The sequence below is a fragment of the Brachyistius frenatus genome, unplaced genomic scaffold (assembly GCF_029030835.1).
Source record: "Brachyistius frenatus isolate BFR_SWC_R1_liver_20210118 unplaced genomic scaffold, ASM2903083v1 Contig_23, whole genome shotgun sequence".
Classification (NCBI taxonomy): domain Eukaryota; kingdom Metazoa; phylum Chordata; class Actinopteri; family Embiotocidae; genus Brachyistius; species Brachyistius frenatus.
In genome coordinates, this window is record NW_027210622.1 from 1535118 (window position 1) to 1552403 (window position 17286).

At 40.2% G+C, this 17286-nt stretch overlaps 2 protein-coding genes across 4 annotated transcripts in view; both read right to left on the reverse strand.

Annotated features, from left to right (window-relative positions):
• Window positions 1–4481: 4481 nt before the first annotated feature.
• Window positions 4482–12474, reverse strand: znf207b (zinc finger protein 207, b). 2 transcript variants are annotated; one of them, XM_069697243.1, is made up of 11 exons: window positions 12294–12474; window positions 10671–10797; window positions 10411–10549; window positions 9883–10065; window positions 9142–9217; window positions 8872–8933; window positions 8375–8514; window positions 7896–7994; window positions 6797–7045; window positions 6212–6368; window positions 4482–5273 (listed from the first exon to the last, which is right to left on the reverse strand). In XM_069697243.1, exons 1-11 carry the CDS (start codon window positions 12332–12334, stop codon window positions 5122–5124), a joined length of 1425 nt encoding a protein of 474 aa, XP_069553344.1. In that variant the 5' UTR covers window positions 12335–12474; the 3' UTR covers window positions 4482–5121. The 2 variants fall into 2 exon arrangements, with proteins under 2 accessions (XP_069553344.1, XP_069553345.1); XM_069697244.1 differs by lacking the exon at window positions 7896–7994 and having other exon boundaries at window positions 12294–12473.
• Window positions 12475–14612: 2138 nt separating this feature from the next.
• rhbdl3 (rhomboid, veinlet-like 3 (Drosophila)) overlaps window positions 14613–17286 on the reverse strand; it is a 63252-nt gene continuing 60578 nt past the window's right edge. For both annotated transcript variants that reach the window (XM_069697261.1, XM_069697262.1), the window contains exon 10: window positions 14613–16680. In XM_069697261.1, coding sequence (XP_069553362.1) covers window positions 16409–16680 — 272 coding nt within the window. In that variant the 3' untranslated portion in view covers window positions 14613–16408. The remainder of the gene's footprint in view (window positions 16681–17286) is intronic.

Genomic DNA, 17286 nt, shown 5'->3' on the forward strand with positions numbered 1-17286 from the left:
GGCGCTCGGAACTGGATTTCAAAACTTTGGTTAACTGTAAATGAAACCAAGAGGAACTCCATGAAGCTCCACCTTCAAACCTCAAGGCCCACACAAGAGGAAGCACAGAGTAAGCAACACCATCTCAACGCCACAATGGATCAGCTCCTTCCACAGCAAATGTGACAGATGGCCTGGGGACACATTAAGAAACACCCAACAAGCACAGTAAGACGCCGAAGATGCACTTCCTTTTGTTTTAGGCAGTGCAAAAATCAATTACCTTCGTCTACATTTTTTTTTCTTTTTTCTAAAGTTTGCATTAATTGAGTAGAACATGCTTTAAAAAAACCTTTCCACAGACAAAATGTTTTTATTCACCCCACAGGAAACGATACCGACTGCCCGTCAGGATGCGTCTGCTTTTAGATGATAAAAGTGACAGCCCCAAAACATTCAACTCTCAAGTTTTGACATACAAAAACCAGTTGGCCTCATAGCACTGTAGATCCTCACACCTTCAATAGTGTTGAATAAACAGTCTGAGCAGATCTGACTTATGAAAGACTTTGAAAAACTTACTGGACATCTAGAATTAATAAGTAAAAGGCCTCTTTGACTAGTTTATTATCGACGACATCATTTCTGACTTAATCTTGTTCACACGTTGTTGTTTTTTTCACACACCAACCTGCAGTTCAGACACGAGAAGCAGTTTTATATATACAGTGAACCCTCGTTTTTCGCGGGGGTTACGTTCCAAATAGAAACCGTGATAGACGAAATCCGTGAAGTAGTAACCTTTATTTTACAATTGAAATAGATAGAACTGGACATTAAATATATCTACGTTACATATAGTCGTAATGTGATTTCAATGCACGATGCAAATCCGTGAAGCAGCGAGACCGTGAAAGGTGAACCGCGTTATAGCGAGGGTTCACTGTACATCATATTTTTTTTATTAAAAAAAACACACAAAAAACAGAAAATTAGTGCAGAACATTAATGACCACAATCGGGCAAATTTGACAGTCGTGAGCGATGGTTATCTAACCGGTCTGCTCATGTCTCTGGTATCAGCTTGAAATAACCATTTCCCCGTCCTCCTTTCAGCAGGAAGCCACAGTCAGTAGGTGCGGAGCCGGTGGTTTCTGTTCACTTTACAAGGTGCACCAGTTTGAAGAAAGTGTGGCAGTTTGACGACCTTCAGCTTTGGTGGCTTCTCTCCGAATTCTTCAAATTGTTGTTATTGGTCAGTTTTGTTTGTGTGTATGGCTGCATGTGAATGCATGTGGATGTACTAATTTCGCAATATAGCGGAACACGTCTGCTGTCCTCTCTAATGCTTCTAACCATAAATAGGTTCCAAAGATGTATGACTAATTCCTGTAAATGTACGCAGCCGACCCCAAAAACAAAAACAGCCAATACACACACAAGTACCTTTTTTTTTTTTTTTTTAACACCAACATCTCATCTAACAGATGTAATTCTTTCTTATGTGCAGTATTATTGAAATAATGGCTCCTGTCATTTCCCTCTATTTTAACAGTCTCCTGGGCATTTGAGGTCTAATGTGGATGTTCAGGGGCCCATTAAATTCCTCCAGATGCCGCTAGGTGGTGCACTTTCTGAAAGCCTACAAACTCCAGTTTGTATCACCTCAAATTTAAATTCAGTAATCAAAGAAAAACAAGTGGCAGCAAAATAATGGCACAACTTTTATTTAAAAAAAAAAGAAATTAATAAAAAACATGATTTTGACAAAATGACGTTACATTTTCATTCAATTGTTCTTTAAGGGACAGTTTAGTCATTTTAAAATGTCATAGAAATCATGATTGCGCGTCAAGACCGCAAATATTTGAAATCAAATAGGCTACATTTAAGTTAACAGTCATGACACCAAATTTGGTAAGAAAAAGCAGACATCACTAACCAACATAATAAAACGCTCGACAATTATGAAGATCTTAATACTTCAGTTAGTTCACCCAAAAATGACCACTTATGTTTTAGTGGTGTCTTGTTCTGGTTTTATTTGTCCTGATAGAGAAATCCTTTTCTGCACCTACCACAGTGCAAATAAGATAAATAGTTTTTGATTTTTTTGGTGCCACCGCACTGAAAACGTACATTTAACTCCATGACTTTGGAGAAGCAGCGTCCCTTTTCAGTTGAATCAATTCATTGTGGGAATGTGTTCATAAAAGTGTTGATTTTGTGGATTTGTCAGACCAACATTGTTTCTAGAAAGTGAAGCTGGAGATACATTTTCTAAATGTCAGTTCTGTGATCACCATATACAAAAAAAAAAAAAAAAACATTTTCCTAATTTTTAATTGCAGAACAGACAGAACCCTAAAATCACAACAAATAGACCAAAAACCTGCTGAATGTGTGGTTCTCAAACTGAGGTCACGATTCCATAAACAGGCTCCAAGATGAACCTGAAGGGTCATTTAAAGATTATAGGGATAAAAAAAAAAACAAAAAAACATATTAAAAACTGTTACAGTTCAGAAAAATCATCTTTGATGGAGGTGCACATTTTTTAAAAGGAGCAGTCTGTCAATTTTAAAGTTATAAAGTTAACAAAGGGCAAAAACAGCTTTTCTGTGACTGAAGGAAGCTTTCTTAAGGATGAAAATCATTTTTTATTTTTTTTTTTTTTAAAAAGCATCCGATGTGATAAGATCTGGAGACCTTAAATTTCTGACAAACTCCTTCATACAAACTGGTTTTTTTTTAAAAAGACTGACATTCCCAGGTTGCATCGTGGGATATCCAAGATCCAATGTTGTTGAGACCGACTCATTCCAGGGACTGAAAGTCCAGATATCTCTGCTGCATTCATTTGATTTTATATATATATATTTTTAATACTAAATATGGTGAAAACGCCTTCATTGGGTCGCGAGACCAAAAGTTTGAGAACCACCGCAGTAAGATACTACTACTTAAATCAGGGTGAGTTCAAACTCCCTCGTACACACGAGCTTTAAGCCCGCTGCCGACTACTTACCATGATAATCACACCGGACAGGACAAGGGAGCACAAACATTCTGAACGTACACGTCCGCTCATAAATAAGATCAATAGAAATATCACCAGAGGCCTATTCTTCTCCTCAACACGTGTTTGATGATCTTGGGAACTTCTAACATACTTTAACACAGCACATCATGAGGCCTACAGCGTCCAGTTGTACAGGACAGACCCACACTATAATAAACATCAGGTACTTACTGGGTTTAACTGACCTGTCATGCCAGCTGATTGGGTTTTAAGGCTGAAAAGCTCATATGGACGGGCTACAGACAACAAAAACAAATACAAAGCAGTAAGTGATGAGGGCAGAGGAAAAAAAACAAACCAAAAAAAACAAAACACTAAATATTTACACAAATTTCTGGCACCACCATTTTGTTTTTCCTGATGTGTGCACCGCAGACCCAAATGTGTGGACGGACCTGCAGTCTGCATGAAGAGGCAGGTTTGTTCTTTTAAGGGATCGCTTTCCGTACAACAATCTCCCACAAACAATTACTGCAGATGACAGACTGATGTTTATGTAAAACATTTAGAACAGAAAGGATTCCTAAAACACAAAACCACCCAGCAACACAAACCGGCACCGCCGTAAAGACCAATCAAGCGAAGCTCGTTTTCTTGACGACGGATGTACAAATATCACTTTGGCGCCTTCGCTTGGCAACATTAGGTCGGCTATCTGTCATGCCGGCGAGAATCTCGGCGGCTGCGGCTCCTTCTTGCTAAAGCACGAGTTTTTAGGACAAGCCTTTATATTTCTGCTACGACACGTCCGTTTGCAACGACGACTGCAGGAGCAATTATCAGATACGCTTGTTGCACACGCGATTTATTTTCCTTTTCACGCAACTGCAAAGAACAAAAGTCTCAATCAACTTTAAAATCTAAAAGAAATTGAGAACCGAGCTTCACAATATTGGAATTTAACCCAGAGATGCTGCATCGATGGGTTTGTTTTGCTTTCCCTCCATAATGCTCTACAGGGAGACACAACAGACACCAACATCGGAGCGTTCATGCTGCTGTGCATGTATAGAAAAATAAAAGATCCATGGATAAGGATTGACGTGTTTTTTTTTCTTTTCATTGCGGTGCGAGTATAGGATCTCTAAAATCGTTTCATTTGCAGTTATTTCCAGCATATCACGGGTGTAACGTGCAGTATTTGGAACCAGAAGTCGGCCAACATCTCAAGTTTGGGGCGGGAGACACAAGAAATCTTTGTATCTAAACTGAGGTGAAGTTTCCTTGCGTACAATTATATCCTGTCTATTGGTAAGACGATGGAAGGTGGACTCACAAAAACAAAAAAACAGATGATGGCAAACTCGGGTGTTTAAATAAATACCTGATGAAATCCTGCCGGAGTCCCGAGATGTGTAGAGATACGACAACAGTACAAACCTTCGTGACTCACCTCCACGTACGTCAGGACAAACCAGCATTGGATTTCAAGATGGATTTTATTACAACAGATTGATAAAACATTACAAAGAATGCATACAAGTAGACTGTTGACCAAAAAACATTTAAAACAAACCTGAAAAGAAGAATAAAGCTAGAGACTGATGAGTCATGGGTTTGTAACACTACTTTGTTGGAATCATCTTCATCACTGAGACCCTCACCAACCAAGGTTGGGGACAAATGTCCAACAGCACCTAAGTGTGCTGTGAGGGCCTCAATCAATCTACCAAAGCAATACACAAAATATAATTAATCAAGTGTTTACAAGAGAAACTTGCCTTTGTAAGGGGTTGGTACGTTCATGTTACTCCAGCAGCTTCAAAAGAAATATGAATATTTTAACACACTTCACTTCTATGAACCTGAGTGAAACCTAAGGGAAAAATATATCCTCACATGTAATCAAATAAGAAAAAAAGAGCCGTTAGAAACTTAATGTGGTGTTTGGCTGTTTTCCAATAAACATGTTACATTAAATGTCCATGTGTTCTAACAAATAATGTTTGTCTTCACCACCGCTGGTCTTACTGCTTTTTGCTTGCAGCTAGGTTTGAAAAAGCACAAGGGTGAGAGAAAGGTGTTAACCTCAAACCTAATGTGGTGGCTGCTTTGCTGCTTCAGTAGCGTCCGGCGGGAGACATGACAGGCGGCCTCATACCCATGGGAGGGCCTCCCTGGTAAGGGGGAACCATAGGAGGTCCCTGCCCATATGGAGGCATCCCTCCAGGCATGTAGCTTGGTATGCCCTGAGGAGGGGCACCATACTGACCTGCAGGGAGAACAGAGATCGACGTTAAGTACTACTGGAGCAGGTTTGGGTTGCCATTCAATTTAAACAAATTGGACACTGTCCATATATTTTGATTAACTAAAGAGTGAATTTGGAAGGTTTTCACTGAATTCTCTGTGACTTGATAAAGCTTGAGGTCTATAGTGCGTAGAAGCAAGTGCATTAAAGGCGTGTCCAGATCCACTCTTTCTAATTAAACAGCAGGTAATCTGAGTGCAAAGTGAGGTGCACGGTTCAAAGGGGGTTATACTTTGTGCCATGATTAATGACAGGTGTATGTTGGGCAGAACACAAAATAGACTAATTAGACTGTCACTTCTCCTCCCTTTTAAAAGCCGAGGGCACCTGCACCGCAGGCAGGTTTAACATGGAGGAGGAAAGAACTGCAGAGGAAACAGATCTCTGTTCGTGTGCAGATTGAGAGGATTAATGTACACAAGAATTATCTTTACCAATGTAATCTTGTTATTTTTAATCTTTTAAACTTATTGTTGGAAGCACATTTGCTACTCAACCAAATATAAGCGCTGGACGTGAAAGTGAGATCAATGTCGGTCTGAGACGAGCAAAGACTCGTATTTGGACCCGACGCCACTGTGTGCCGGCCGTAAGATAGAACCTGGGATCTTTTAGTGGCCAGTTTGAATAGGAAGAACAATTATAGCAAGGAAGGGCCTCTTTCCAATGTGCACTTTATTATTGTTTTGAGAAAGATGGTGAACCTATCCTTTAAGGTAACTGAGGGACCCAACTTGAGCAAACCTCAGACATTCACCACAATCTTGTGATATCAAAGTTTAGTGTCTGTACATAAAATCTACCAGGTCCAAAAAAGAAAAAAGAAAAGTGGATTTACACTTCAGAACATTTAAAGGGTTTCGTACACAAGCTGATTTCCCCAACAAGCATTTTCTTACCATGCATGGGATGCCTCATACCAGGCTGCTGTGGTGGCATGCCTTGCTGTGGGGCCATTATGCTGCCCACAGCTGCCACTGGGGGAGCAGCCACATGGGCCTGACCAGGCCTGGGTATAAGACGCTGATAACGGGGCAACTGGGCCCTCATCTCTTCCTGTTGGCAATGACAACACACAAAGCAAACATTCAGTCTAAAGAAACACTAGTATGCCCCTTACAGTACAAAGAAAAACACTCCCAAAAAAAAAAAAAAAAATGTTGCGGAATTGGGTACCAATGTTGGGCGAGCCCTGATTTCAGACTGAGGATATTCAAGTTCAGAATCATTCTTTACCACAACCATAAAAGAACAACTACCAAATTGTATTATTGATCTACAATTTAAATGCTCCACTTGACATTTGATAAGATATTCTGCAAATATCCGATTTCATTATGATCATGATACACATGTGGAAAACTAGATGTATGGTGAAATATTGCACCAGCCGATATCCTCCAACTACTACTTGTACTGTTATATGGATATATCAGTCATTACTTACTGTGAAAAGGGCAAAATAGAAAGCTCAAGCAACTTACCAGTGAGATATCCTCATCAGGATGGATCAACTTACTAGTTGCACTCGTGGTGGTGAGGGTGGCAGGTTTACTGGTCACTGTGGCTGGGGGTTTGGCCACAGTGCTGCTAGAGGGGTTAGAAGAAGAGGAGGTAGAAGAGGAAGAGGAGACAGAGGGCTGGGTGTAGGCAGGGAATGTTGCTTTGGGAGGGTCGGAGGAAGCGATTGTGTTGTGGGAGTTTGATGCTGCAGCTCCTGAAGCATTCTGGGCCTGTACAGAGACACAACACAGGTAACTGCCTGGTAAAAAAACAAAACAAGTTCAAACGGATGCTCATCTTTCTACCCAGCAAAAACACAAATATTATAGACACACAAGAGTCAAAGGATTATACCTGACTGCCAACCATTGTGTAACAGATTACATTGAGAAATTATACAAATTTAGCTTTTTTTGAACATTCAAATTTTCAACTTAGCTGAGGATTTGGTCATTCAATGTAAAATAATATAGCATTCAAATTAAAGCTCATCAACAGAATTCAAACAGTATACTAATCTGACTTGTGAGTTCTGTATCTCAATAAATCAGGTATTAATGTCTTCTAGTTTCAGGTACAAAACTGTTAAAAGTTGCATCATTTACTCTCAATCGTAGTGCAATTTTGTAATCAGATAACTTTAGTTCTTTGTATCAAGAGTGGTCTGACCAATCAACTGTATCACTTCAGACGCTCAAAACTCAGATTGAGGAGAACTGGTGTACTGCTGCAACATAAAAAGGAAAAGCACAATGAGAACTTAATGCACAACTCATGCTCCAGAGGTTAAAAGGGGTTGATGATGCCAAATAAGATCCTTGAAAGTCCCTTCTTATGCCTCATACTGTGTGAACAAAGCGCATGCACAGTAATTAAGCTCACAGACAAAACGTGTGCCAGTTCCTGTCAGAGACAATCGTCCTCTGACACCAACGTTAAGGCCGACGTGCTTGTTCTGACGCACAAGTAGGCTAACAAGGCAAATAGTGTTATTGAAACAGCCTGGTTTACAAGCAGAGCTAATAAATACGCAACATGCAGCTGCCACAGATCACGCCAAAGTCCTGCCTGTGAGCATACTTGTGGCATGTTAGGAAAGGGAGGCTGGGAGGAGGCAGACTGAGGGTCTGCAGGTGGAGAGGGAACAGCTGCTGCGCTGCTGTGAACACCTGAGCCCATCTGCAGCATGGTGGAAAGGAGATCACAGCATTGGCATGTATCATGTCCACATAATCTAACCAAATTCAGCTACGAGGACAAAATTGAATACACAACAGTGGTGCTGATTTAAAACAATTACATGGGGATACGAAAAGGAAATGAGACTTCAGAAATCAAAGGAGATGCAAAATGAAATATGTTTTTAATATCCCTGAATGCTGTGTATATATATATATGGTTTAGTTACATAAAAGGTGGGCAACTATCTAATTTGCATACAATTAGATCGTTAATAGCTAATAAAAAATGGCTGATTTCTATTTTAGTTGATATCTCTAAGAAGTCTCACACACACGTGTATGTGTGTGTGTGTGTGTGTGTGGTTGAATGATGCCCACCTGCGCTGCACTGGGGAAGAGAGGTTTAGTGACAGCGGGCTGAGATGCTGGTGCTGCTGGTCGACTAGGTATTGGTCCTGCTGCAGGGGCTGGGGCCATGTGAGGCATCCCTGGCCTTGGAGCCATGTGAGGTGGCATTCCTGAAGGATCAACCAGACATGTTCGGATAACATTCTTCCATCAGTACGGGAGCAACAAGTAAAGAAAATAAGTAGCCAACAGAACGGAGTAAAGGCCATTCATCAAGCTCTCAATTCTTATCACGCGTGTCTGAAATTGTCATTTAATAGAAACTCTTGAAACCACTGTGGGTCTTGTACACGCAGTTCAGAAGCTTAAACCCTTAAAGGTTTTTCAATTAACAAAATAGTTATCTATTGAATGATTATCCAGTTAATTTGGCTGAATTATTAACCGACTCATTTTAGAATGTAAGCCATTTTGTTGAAAAAAGAAGCAACAACAAATTGTTCATCAGTCAACTTCTGTCAACTCACCGGGCGGAATACCGGGCATCCCCGGCATCATGGGAGGCATCATCCCTCCCATCGGCATCATTCTGCAAAAATCAACGAGAACAGAAAGAATTAAAGAAAAAAGGTGATTTGACAGATCACAACACTAAAATTACATTTCAGCGACTCCCATTACCCCGGAAATAAATCTATGAGCATCCATAAAGACAGGAGTTCCATAAAGACCGAAAAATGGCACGATGTTGGATCTGAAAATGTCTGATTAAACCCGATCAGTGACTGAGCTCTTACCCTGGAGGCATTCCATGCATTGCAGGAGGCATGCCGTGCATCATGGGAGGAACACCTGGCATCATCGGAGGCATTCCTGCACAATGATTCAGAAGACTGTTTACAAACCCGACACGGCAGCTACACATTAAAGCAAAATAACAAACCAAAACCATGAACGAACCCACACCCTGTCCAGCTTTAACAGGCTGCATCTAGTCAGTGTGTCGAGTCAGTTTTGCAGGTTTAAAACCCGCTGGCACTGCGGGCGCTTCATCGATATTTGAAACACAACAAATAAGGACTAAAACAGTGACGCTATGAAAAGAAAAGCAACTGCAGAGTTATGAGAAAGATAATACAAGTAATGTTTAGAACAAAGGCAAAAGTTTACATACAAATTCAAGCTACAAATGTAAAAAGCACACAGCAATAGCCTAATCCGTACTAATATTGATGTTTGGGATATTATAATATTTTGATAACAATATATCAGCCAATAGTAAACAAACACATAATATCACCAAATTTGCCAAGACACCAAAAATAAATCCTGCCATGAAGTTAAAAACCTTTACTCTCTTCAGGAATTCAAGCAAAGATTATTCTTTAATCTTGGAAAGCATCTTTACGTTCACAAATTCCCAGACGACACGAGAAACTAGTGTCTGACTCAGAGTAACGTGACAAGCCTTTTTTTTTTTTTTTTTTTTTTTAAACGAGTTGATTCCCGACATTTGCTATTTAGTACAAGGTCCTTGCCTTGATATCCTCCATGCGGCATCCCAGGGGCACCTGTTACAGGAGGCATCCCAGGTTGGGTCATCTGAGTAGCGTAGCCCGCCTGGGGCTGGACAGCAGTAACCTGCTGAACTGACGGTCCTGCTTCGTCGTCATCATCATCGTCATCAGAGTCGTCTTGATTGTTCTTCTTCTTTTGTCCCTCTGAAATCGGAAAAGGTTATGGTGAGGCCTAAACAAATTGTTCATTACCTTGCTCAGAGACAAATATTGTCAGGTGGCTTTAGCACAGTCTTTAGAAACAACTGGACATACATTAAGTGAGGAGGGAAGAACACCTGCACTTTCAGCTTTGTGGTCCACTAACTAACATCTTTCTAACCACATGATACTCGTAACAATTACAAAGAATTTATTGTAATAACTGAAGTACAAAATACATTCCTAAACTCTCAAGACATTTCATTTAGTAAACTAAGCTTTAATCTACAGACACTATCTTGAGCTTTTCCTAAAATTGGCAAGAAAATGATATGAAGATGAACTAACCTTGTGATTTCTGTTCTAATGTCCGTCTTCTTTCTTGCATGTCTTTCTCTGGAATTCCCTCCATGCCGTAGATCTCCAGCTCAATGTCTGTTCTTCCAGGAATTGCATTTGGTACACTGTCAATCGTCTCTTTGTGCACCTGAAACATATGCAAAGTGAGCTGGCATTAACAGGCAGAGTGCCATCAACTAATTTCTCTCTTTGAACAAAATGTTTCAGAAATTATGGAGCTCATCCTCTACCAGGATAAATGTCCATACCTGCATGCAGTGAATAGCCAGGCCAGGGCCAGTGTACAACTTCTTGTGGCAAATATGACATTTGAAATGCTTTGCCTTCTGATGCTGAATGAGGATCTTCTCATCATCAAAGTCTCGATTACAGTACCTTGAGGAAGGAGTTAAGGGCTGTCCTGTAATTAAGAGCAAGACCCAAAATCGACCGGCGCCAACAAGAAAACATTAGACTTAAATCAAACCAATTGCATCACGTGCACAGGTTTGGGCAGCCTTTTACTTGTGAACCATGCATTCGTCTGAGGAGTTGACTGATGATGTGAAAAGGAAGTATTCCAAGTTTTATCGCACGATCACCATCAGCTCCCGAGTTATACATGTTTTTGTGACTACTACTACTACTCCGGGTGTGTCTGCAATTTCTCAATGGACATGGGCGCACAGTCCATTGAGAAATTGGATATGCACTATATCCAATTATGTGCCAAACTCAGGAATCTGGAAAGCCTTTTGCAATGAAGGTATGAGCCTGGAGAGGTGCTTTGAGTGAGATTACCGCTTCAGATGGGCAGAACATCACTGTCAAAGACCGCAAAAAGTGCATCAGTTGGTTTTCATTTACATTCGCAGGCTGGTGCACTGAGAAATTGTCCCCCGGGGTCAAACTGACAACACTGGTGTTTCAGGGAAACATTCAGTGCGAACACCCTGAACTGTGATGCGCTGACACTTCGGTTCTCCAACATAAAAAAAAACCAAAAAAAAGTTTCTTACTCACAGCAACACCGTCAACACTCCCCACCACCCTTACATACTCCATGTGACTTATTTTTGTTTCAGGTACACAGAGACATAAATACCAGGCCACATGTATACCTAAGGTGCCAATGTTAATCAAGCAACATAAATAGCAATACTTGCTCACAAAGGTGATAGTATCTCTGTTCCCTGCGTCTCACGGTGCTGCACACATTTCTCCCTAAACAGTAGCAGTCTCTCATTTTGAATCCACCATCGTGACGTGAAACTATTTACCCGCAACAGCAATACTGTTTTATCAGGTCAGAGGTTTTATCAGGTCAGAGGTCTGAAGGCTTTCTGACACATCATCATCATCATCATGGCATTTAGTTAAAAATATATTGTACTGCACAACAAAGAGGGAATTGCATTGGGACACGGGAGGATTAATAGTATTCCTCTTGTTGCGCAACATAATCTGGTAGAATACTTCCCGTTTAAAAGCAGCGACCAGGGAGCGTAATTCAACAGATTACACAAAAGGTTCAGATTTAAAATCGCTGGAGTTTAACATCTTTGACGTTACCGCGAGTCTTCAATCCGCGGCTAACAGATTAGCTATCATCGGTAGCCTCGATTCCCTGTGGCAGCAACGTGGGCTCAAACATTTTCCTCTTTCATGTAAAGGCACTTAAGGCTAAGTATATTAAATATACACTGGACAAAAAAAAACAACACAATGTGGTTTCCGAGCGGCGATGTCCAAATCCTTCCGGGGAACATTTACATAGGAGGCGATAAACTCACGGAAACGTTAGCTCGGGCCTCCCTTTTGTCGAGCTAACGTTTTAGCCTCTGGCCTTTCAACGATGGCGTTTTGTCACCAAGTTTAAAAAAAAAGGATACCAGCACCATGGTTTCATCTGCTTCTTCTTTTTCCGGCCCATTTTGGAAGAATACTGAAAATGAAGTCTCTCAACGCTAAGTAGTAGTATTATTATCTCTTTGGCGAAGGCATATTGTGGAACCGTCACAGGCCCGAAAATGGCGCTTCTGGAGGAAGTCGAAGCGATCGCCGCAGTCTCGCGCAAACACGAAACTAACGTCATAAGCCACGCCCCTTGGTCTAAATTGGATCAGCAGGAGGGACACTCGGCCTATGATTGGTTGTTGCTTTTTAGGTTGATTGACAGTCAAACAACCAATCACAGTAGAGCGTGCGTCTACATGCTGTGGGGAAAATTGTCGAAGCCCCCCCCAAAAAAAGTTGTAGCCATACCTCCTGTATCTCAGTCATATCTCGTATAAATGTCTCTTACCTTGTTTTTAGTACACCTCGTTTGTTTACTTGTCTGTTCGTCTTCTAGTTGCAGCCTTTCTTGTTTCATTTAATTGCGTTTAAAATGCCTTTTCAGTAGGCCTATTATGGCACCTTTATTGTTTTAGATTGTGATATAACATCACCAATGTAGTTCTAAGTTTATTCCTTACCTTTGTTTATCTGTTCCCTGCATTGTTTGTATATTTGTTTCTGGAAATAAGATTTATTTTTTTAATTGCAACTTGTGAAATTGTCCACTTGATGGAGACACTGCTACAGAAATATACATTCGAGTTTCATATCTAATCTTCATAGGAATCTGGAAACAAGGCTTGTGTAGAAAGCCCACCCACAAGAGTAGAGGATGTTAAAGCTGCGTAGTAATGTTCTTGGTTTAGGGATGATATGTTCAAAAATCACAAACAGGTGTAAAGTGTATTCTTGGCTGAAATACTGCTTGTATCATGTTAATACTTGCCGCTACTGAATTAGCCAAGATACAGTTCGATGTACTCACCTGTACCAATATCTCTTTGATGCTAACAGCCAAGTGTATTTTTAATATATTTTACAGCTTCAGTTACTTATTACTTTGCAAAACCAGATTATCAACCCAAAATGTAATCAACATAAAATGATACTGTATATGATAATAATATATTTATTTGGGTCTTAATGTATTTTAATACCCAGCATTATTGTAAATTGATGGCACCCTTACAGATCTCAATATTAAAATAATATAAATATAATGATTTATGTTATTAATATAAAACGTGTATTTGATTTTAATGTATTATAGTGCCCAGCGGTTTTTCAATTTAATGGCACCCTTACTGGTTACGATATTAATGTAATCTTCATATAATGATATATATAATAATAATGAGTAACTTCATTTGGTCTTTTAAGTACATTTTGTCTTCTCATATCTCTGCATGTACCTAGAAAGATATGAATTATATGTTAAACGAAGGCCAAACTGTAACAAGTCCTTATCAGCAAGCAGCATAAATGCAAAGATGCCACAAATGTATTCAGACAGATTTCACTTCCCTGCTGCTTCTCCTGTCTTTTTTTTTTTTTTTTTTTTTTTTTTTTTTTTAATGTGAATGATTTCCCCTCAAATTGGAGATTTATGAAGGGAAAGCATGAGTGAGGCGGCTTCCCTTGGTTGAATAATGAATATTTAATTGTGCACCTTCAAAACCGCTGCTCTCCATATGGTTGTACTGGCTAGACAGAGGAGACGTTCAGTGACAGCTTGAGGGGTCCCTCCTCTGAATGAATTATGGCTGATTCTTGTACGCTCGCACATTTCATTGATCACTCTGACGTCTGCTTTTTTCACAAAGGCTCTTACCTCGTCTTTCCACTCGGGGCCTGAGCTCTCTCTAAACATTGGGTTTGAATTTGAAAATTAAACTGGTTCCAAGGCTGCTCAGTTCAAGCATTTTTCTTTGCTTGATAGACCCTGCCCTCCTCACTGACAACTGAATAAAACTTTTATGCGCGTGTGTTCAACCATGTGTGACATAATGTAAGGTCAGAATAAAGGTTTTTGATCAGGACATTTGGATTTAGATGCTGAAAAACTGTCACTCACAAAAAAAAAAAAAAAGCAGCATGGCAATCTTCTGATGAGAGTAGTAGAAAGGCATCATCACGGTTTGGGCCAACCTGGACGAGTGGAAAAATCCTAACTAATATAGATACATGCACATGTCCATACGGGAAAGATGCCGAACACACTCAATTTCTTTCTATTTGCCATTTGTTAAATAGCTAAATCATGGGAAAAGTAGTATTTTCTGCAAACCTATATGACAGATTCATTGAACAGGGACAAAATAGTAACAGTAAGAAAATGATTTAGAAGAGAGCAATAATGGAAAGAAATCTCATTTTGTTCTCATTTTATAAAACTGTTTAATGTAACCCAGTATGTACATATCAAATCTACAAAATATGCACAATGTTAAAATATTATCAGTGATTTAACCCTCATTCAGTTTTGTGTCCTAGCCCTTACTATATACAATCCTAGGCCATCATTAACCAATTTGAAATAGAATACATACAGGATATAGCTAACATATCACAATGCAGACTGACCAAACAATTTACACAACATACCAAATATCACCATGTAGAAAAATCAACAGCAAATACATGTTAAAATATTAATCTGTATTTAATTACATTATAATAGTGTTTGTGCGAAGCAGTTACCAGTGTAACATGAGGTTTAGATACAGTACAGTTTGAGACTTACAGCTTAGGGCTGGGGTCGCTTTCTATCCCAGTTCAATCAATTTGCAAATTAAGTTGTGACAGGAACTAATGAGAGAACATTGATTTACTTCTTTGCCCAATTGCCTCCTGAAATGAGAGTGAAAGAACCCCAGCCCAAATGTAGTTGAGGTCAGGCATGTGTGCTCTTCTACGTTTGGTAATGACAACAAGACTAGATTTATGCAGAATGGCCCAGCTGTCTCTACTGGTGTTTTTATTAGTGTAATCCCACTCAGACGTCACCATAATAAATAAACCTTTTTTACCTTCCCATTGCAAATGCCCCAGTGGGGATATAATTACAACAATTTGACTTTTTTTGTTACATTTGAGCGACTCCTTACAGAATTTTTTTTAATTCATTTTGCTAAAACAAAAGCAATACTTGTTTGGGGCTCTAGCTTCCCCTGGTGCTTGTAGCAATGTTTTGGCATCATTTTTGAAAGCTTAAAGTCTGAATGGCACTTCTGCTTCTTTTTTTAATTTTTTTTATCTCTGCACACAATAATACATTTGTCACACTCTTTGCACACACACGTAAGACATGAATTTGAGGTCCAAACTGTGCTGAACACAAATTATTCCTTTTCCGAGGAAGTGGCAAATGCTAAAGGCAACACTGAATTGAAACCCATGCTTGCTCTCCAAAGGTAAATTCATAATGACTTCTGAAGGTGGCCTGTAGCCTTTATACTCTCTGTTCACTCTATACTGTGTTATAGAGTTTGATGATCATGTTGTCTGTTTAATCTGAACCTCTCATGCTCATTAGCTGCTTGTAATGATGATCATCTCCTATGTCCTCCTTCTTTTTTTTTACAGATTGCAGGATTTTCAGGGACTGTTCTGATCTGGAGATGGTTTACACTGTAGGGTTTTACTGCTGTGACCCCACGCAAGAGGCAGCAGTGCAGAAATACTTTCATCAGGCTGATGTCTCCATGAGTAGGCACCATTGGATTGAGGGAGAAGAGGCAGAAAGGGGTTAAGCCATGTGGATTGGACTGCTCCTGCTTGTTTCTGCTGTGTAAGATCCGAGGCATCATCGACGCAGACAGTCATCCCACTGCCTGATACTCTTGAGATAAACATCCAGCAGAGATGGAGACTGAGATCAGGTGGAGCTTAGCTTGTATGGTAAGCAGGAACAATGATAAAGCTTCACCCGAAAACGTAGCAGGTAAGTCGAAAAAGGTTTGAACTAACATAAAGGGCTGCTGTGTGCTAGGTATCCTTGCATCAGAGCACTGGATGTGGGAGGAAGGTGGATGTCAGACTACTCTGCTCATCCCAAGAAGAGGCTCAGAAAATGGGGGCTGAGGTCCCTCATCCAGCCAAGCGGTCAGGCATCTACCAACAGACGAATAAAGGGGATACAGTGTCTTGTCTACTTCTAATAACCAACTCACGGTGGCGGGGGCAGTCGCACGTCAAGCAAGCTGTAGGCAAAAATGTTCCAGAAGACAGCACAGACCACAAATAAAGTGTAGACACAAAAAAAGATCCAGAACAGAGATTGCTCCTGGAGTCGCTGTTCATAGTTCTGTAGGACCACCACGCCCAGTGTGAGGCCGACCACCACTCCCCCTAGGTGAGCTACAAAACTGGGATTGGGGCAAGGAGGAAAGGCCGGAGGGTAGAACCGCAGCCACACCGCTCGGCCAAACTCTACACTCACTATGAGCAGAGAGAAACAGATAGAGAAACATGATGGTTGAGATGTAAGTACAAGTAGATGTGGAAAAATTACTGCTAATAGACAGTTCCTACTATAAGGTGAAATCCAAGTCTCTTAAAACATGGCGTAAAACAACAATAAACCATTATTAAACAAGTTTTGATTGCTGTAATCATTCCTACAGTTTATGCTGGACTTTACAAGATTCCCTTCTAAGATGCCCCAGTGGAAGAGATGGAGGAATAACTCAACAGTCTTTTCCTGTGCACAAATACACTCTGAATCTTTCATATGAAGTTAATATGAGGATTCAATGGCATGGATTAAATCGAGAAGGTATCTCCTACACTCACAGCTATCTTAGTACAAATTGTTTCAAACATTATTTCCTGCTGTTACTATCCCTGCAAGATGTTGTGCAGTTATAGTGACAAAACTAACTTTGGAAAATAGTCACTTAATTTAGGATGCACTGGAAGCAAACAAGCCGCACAACAATGCCCCTGCTATGTCCCACTCATTGATGTGGGTGCATCAAAGGTCACAAGCAAGCAAGTAGATTTGTCCAACAATTGACTGAATTTTGTGCCACACCGCACTTAATT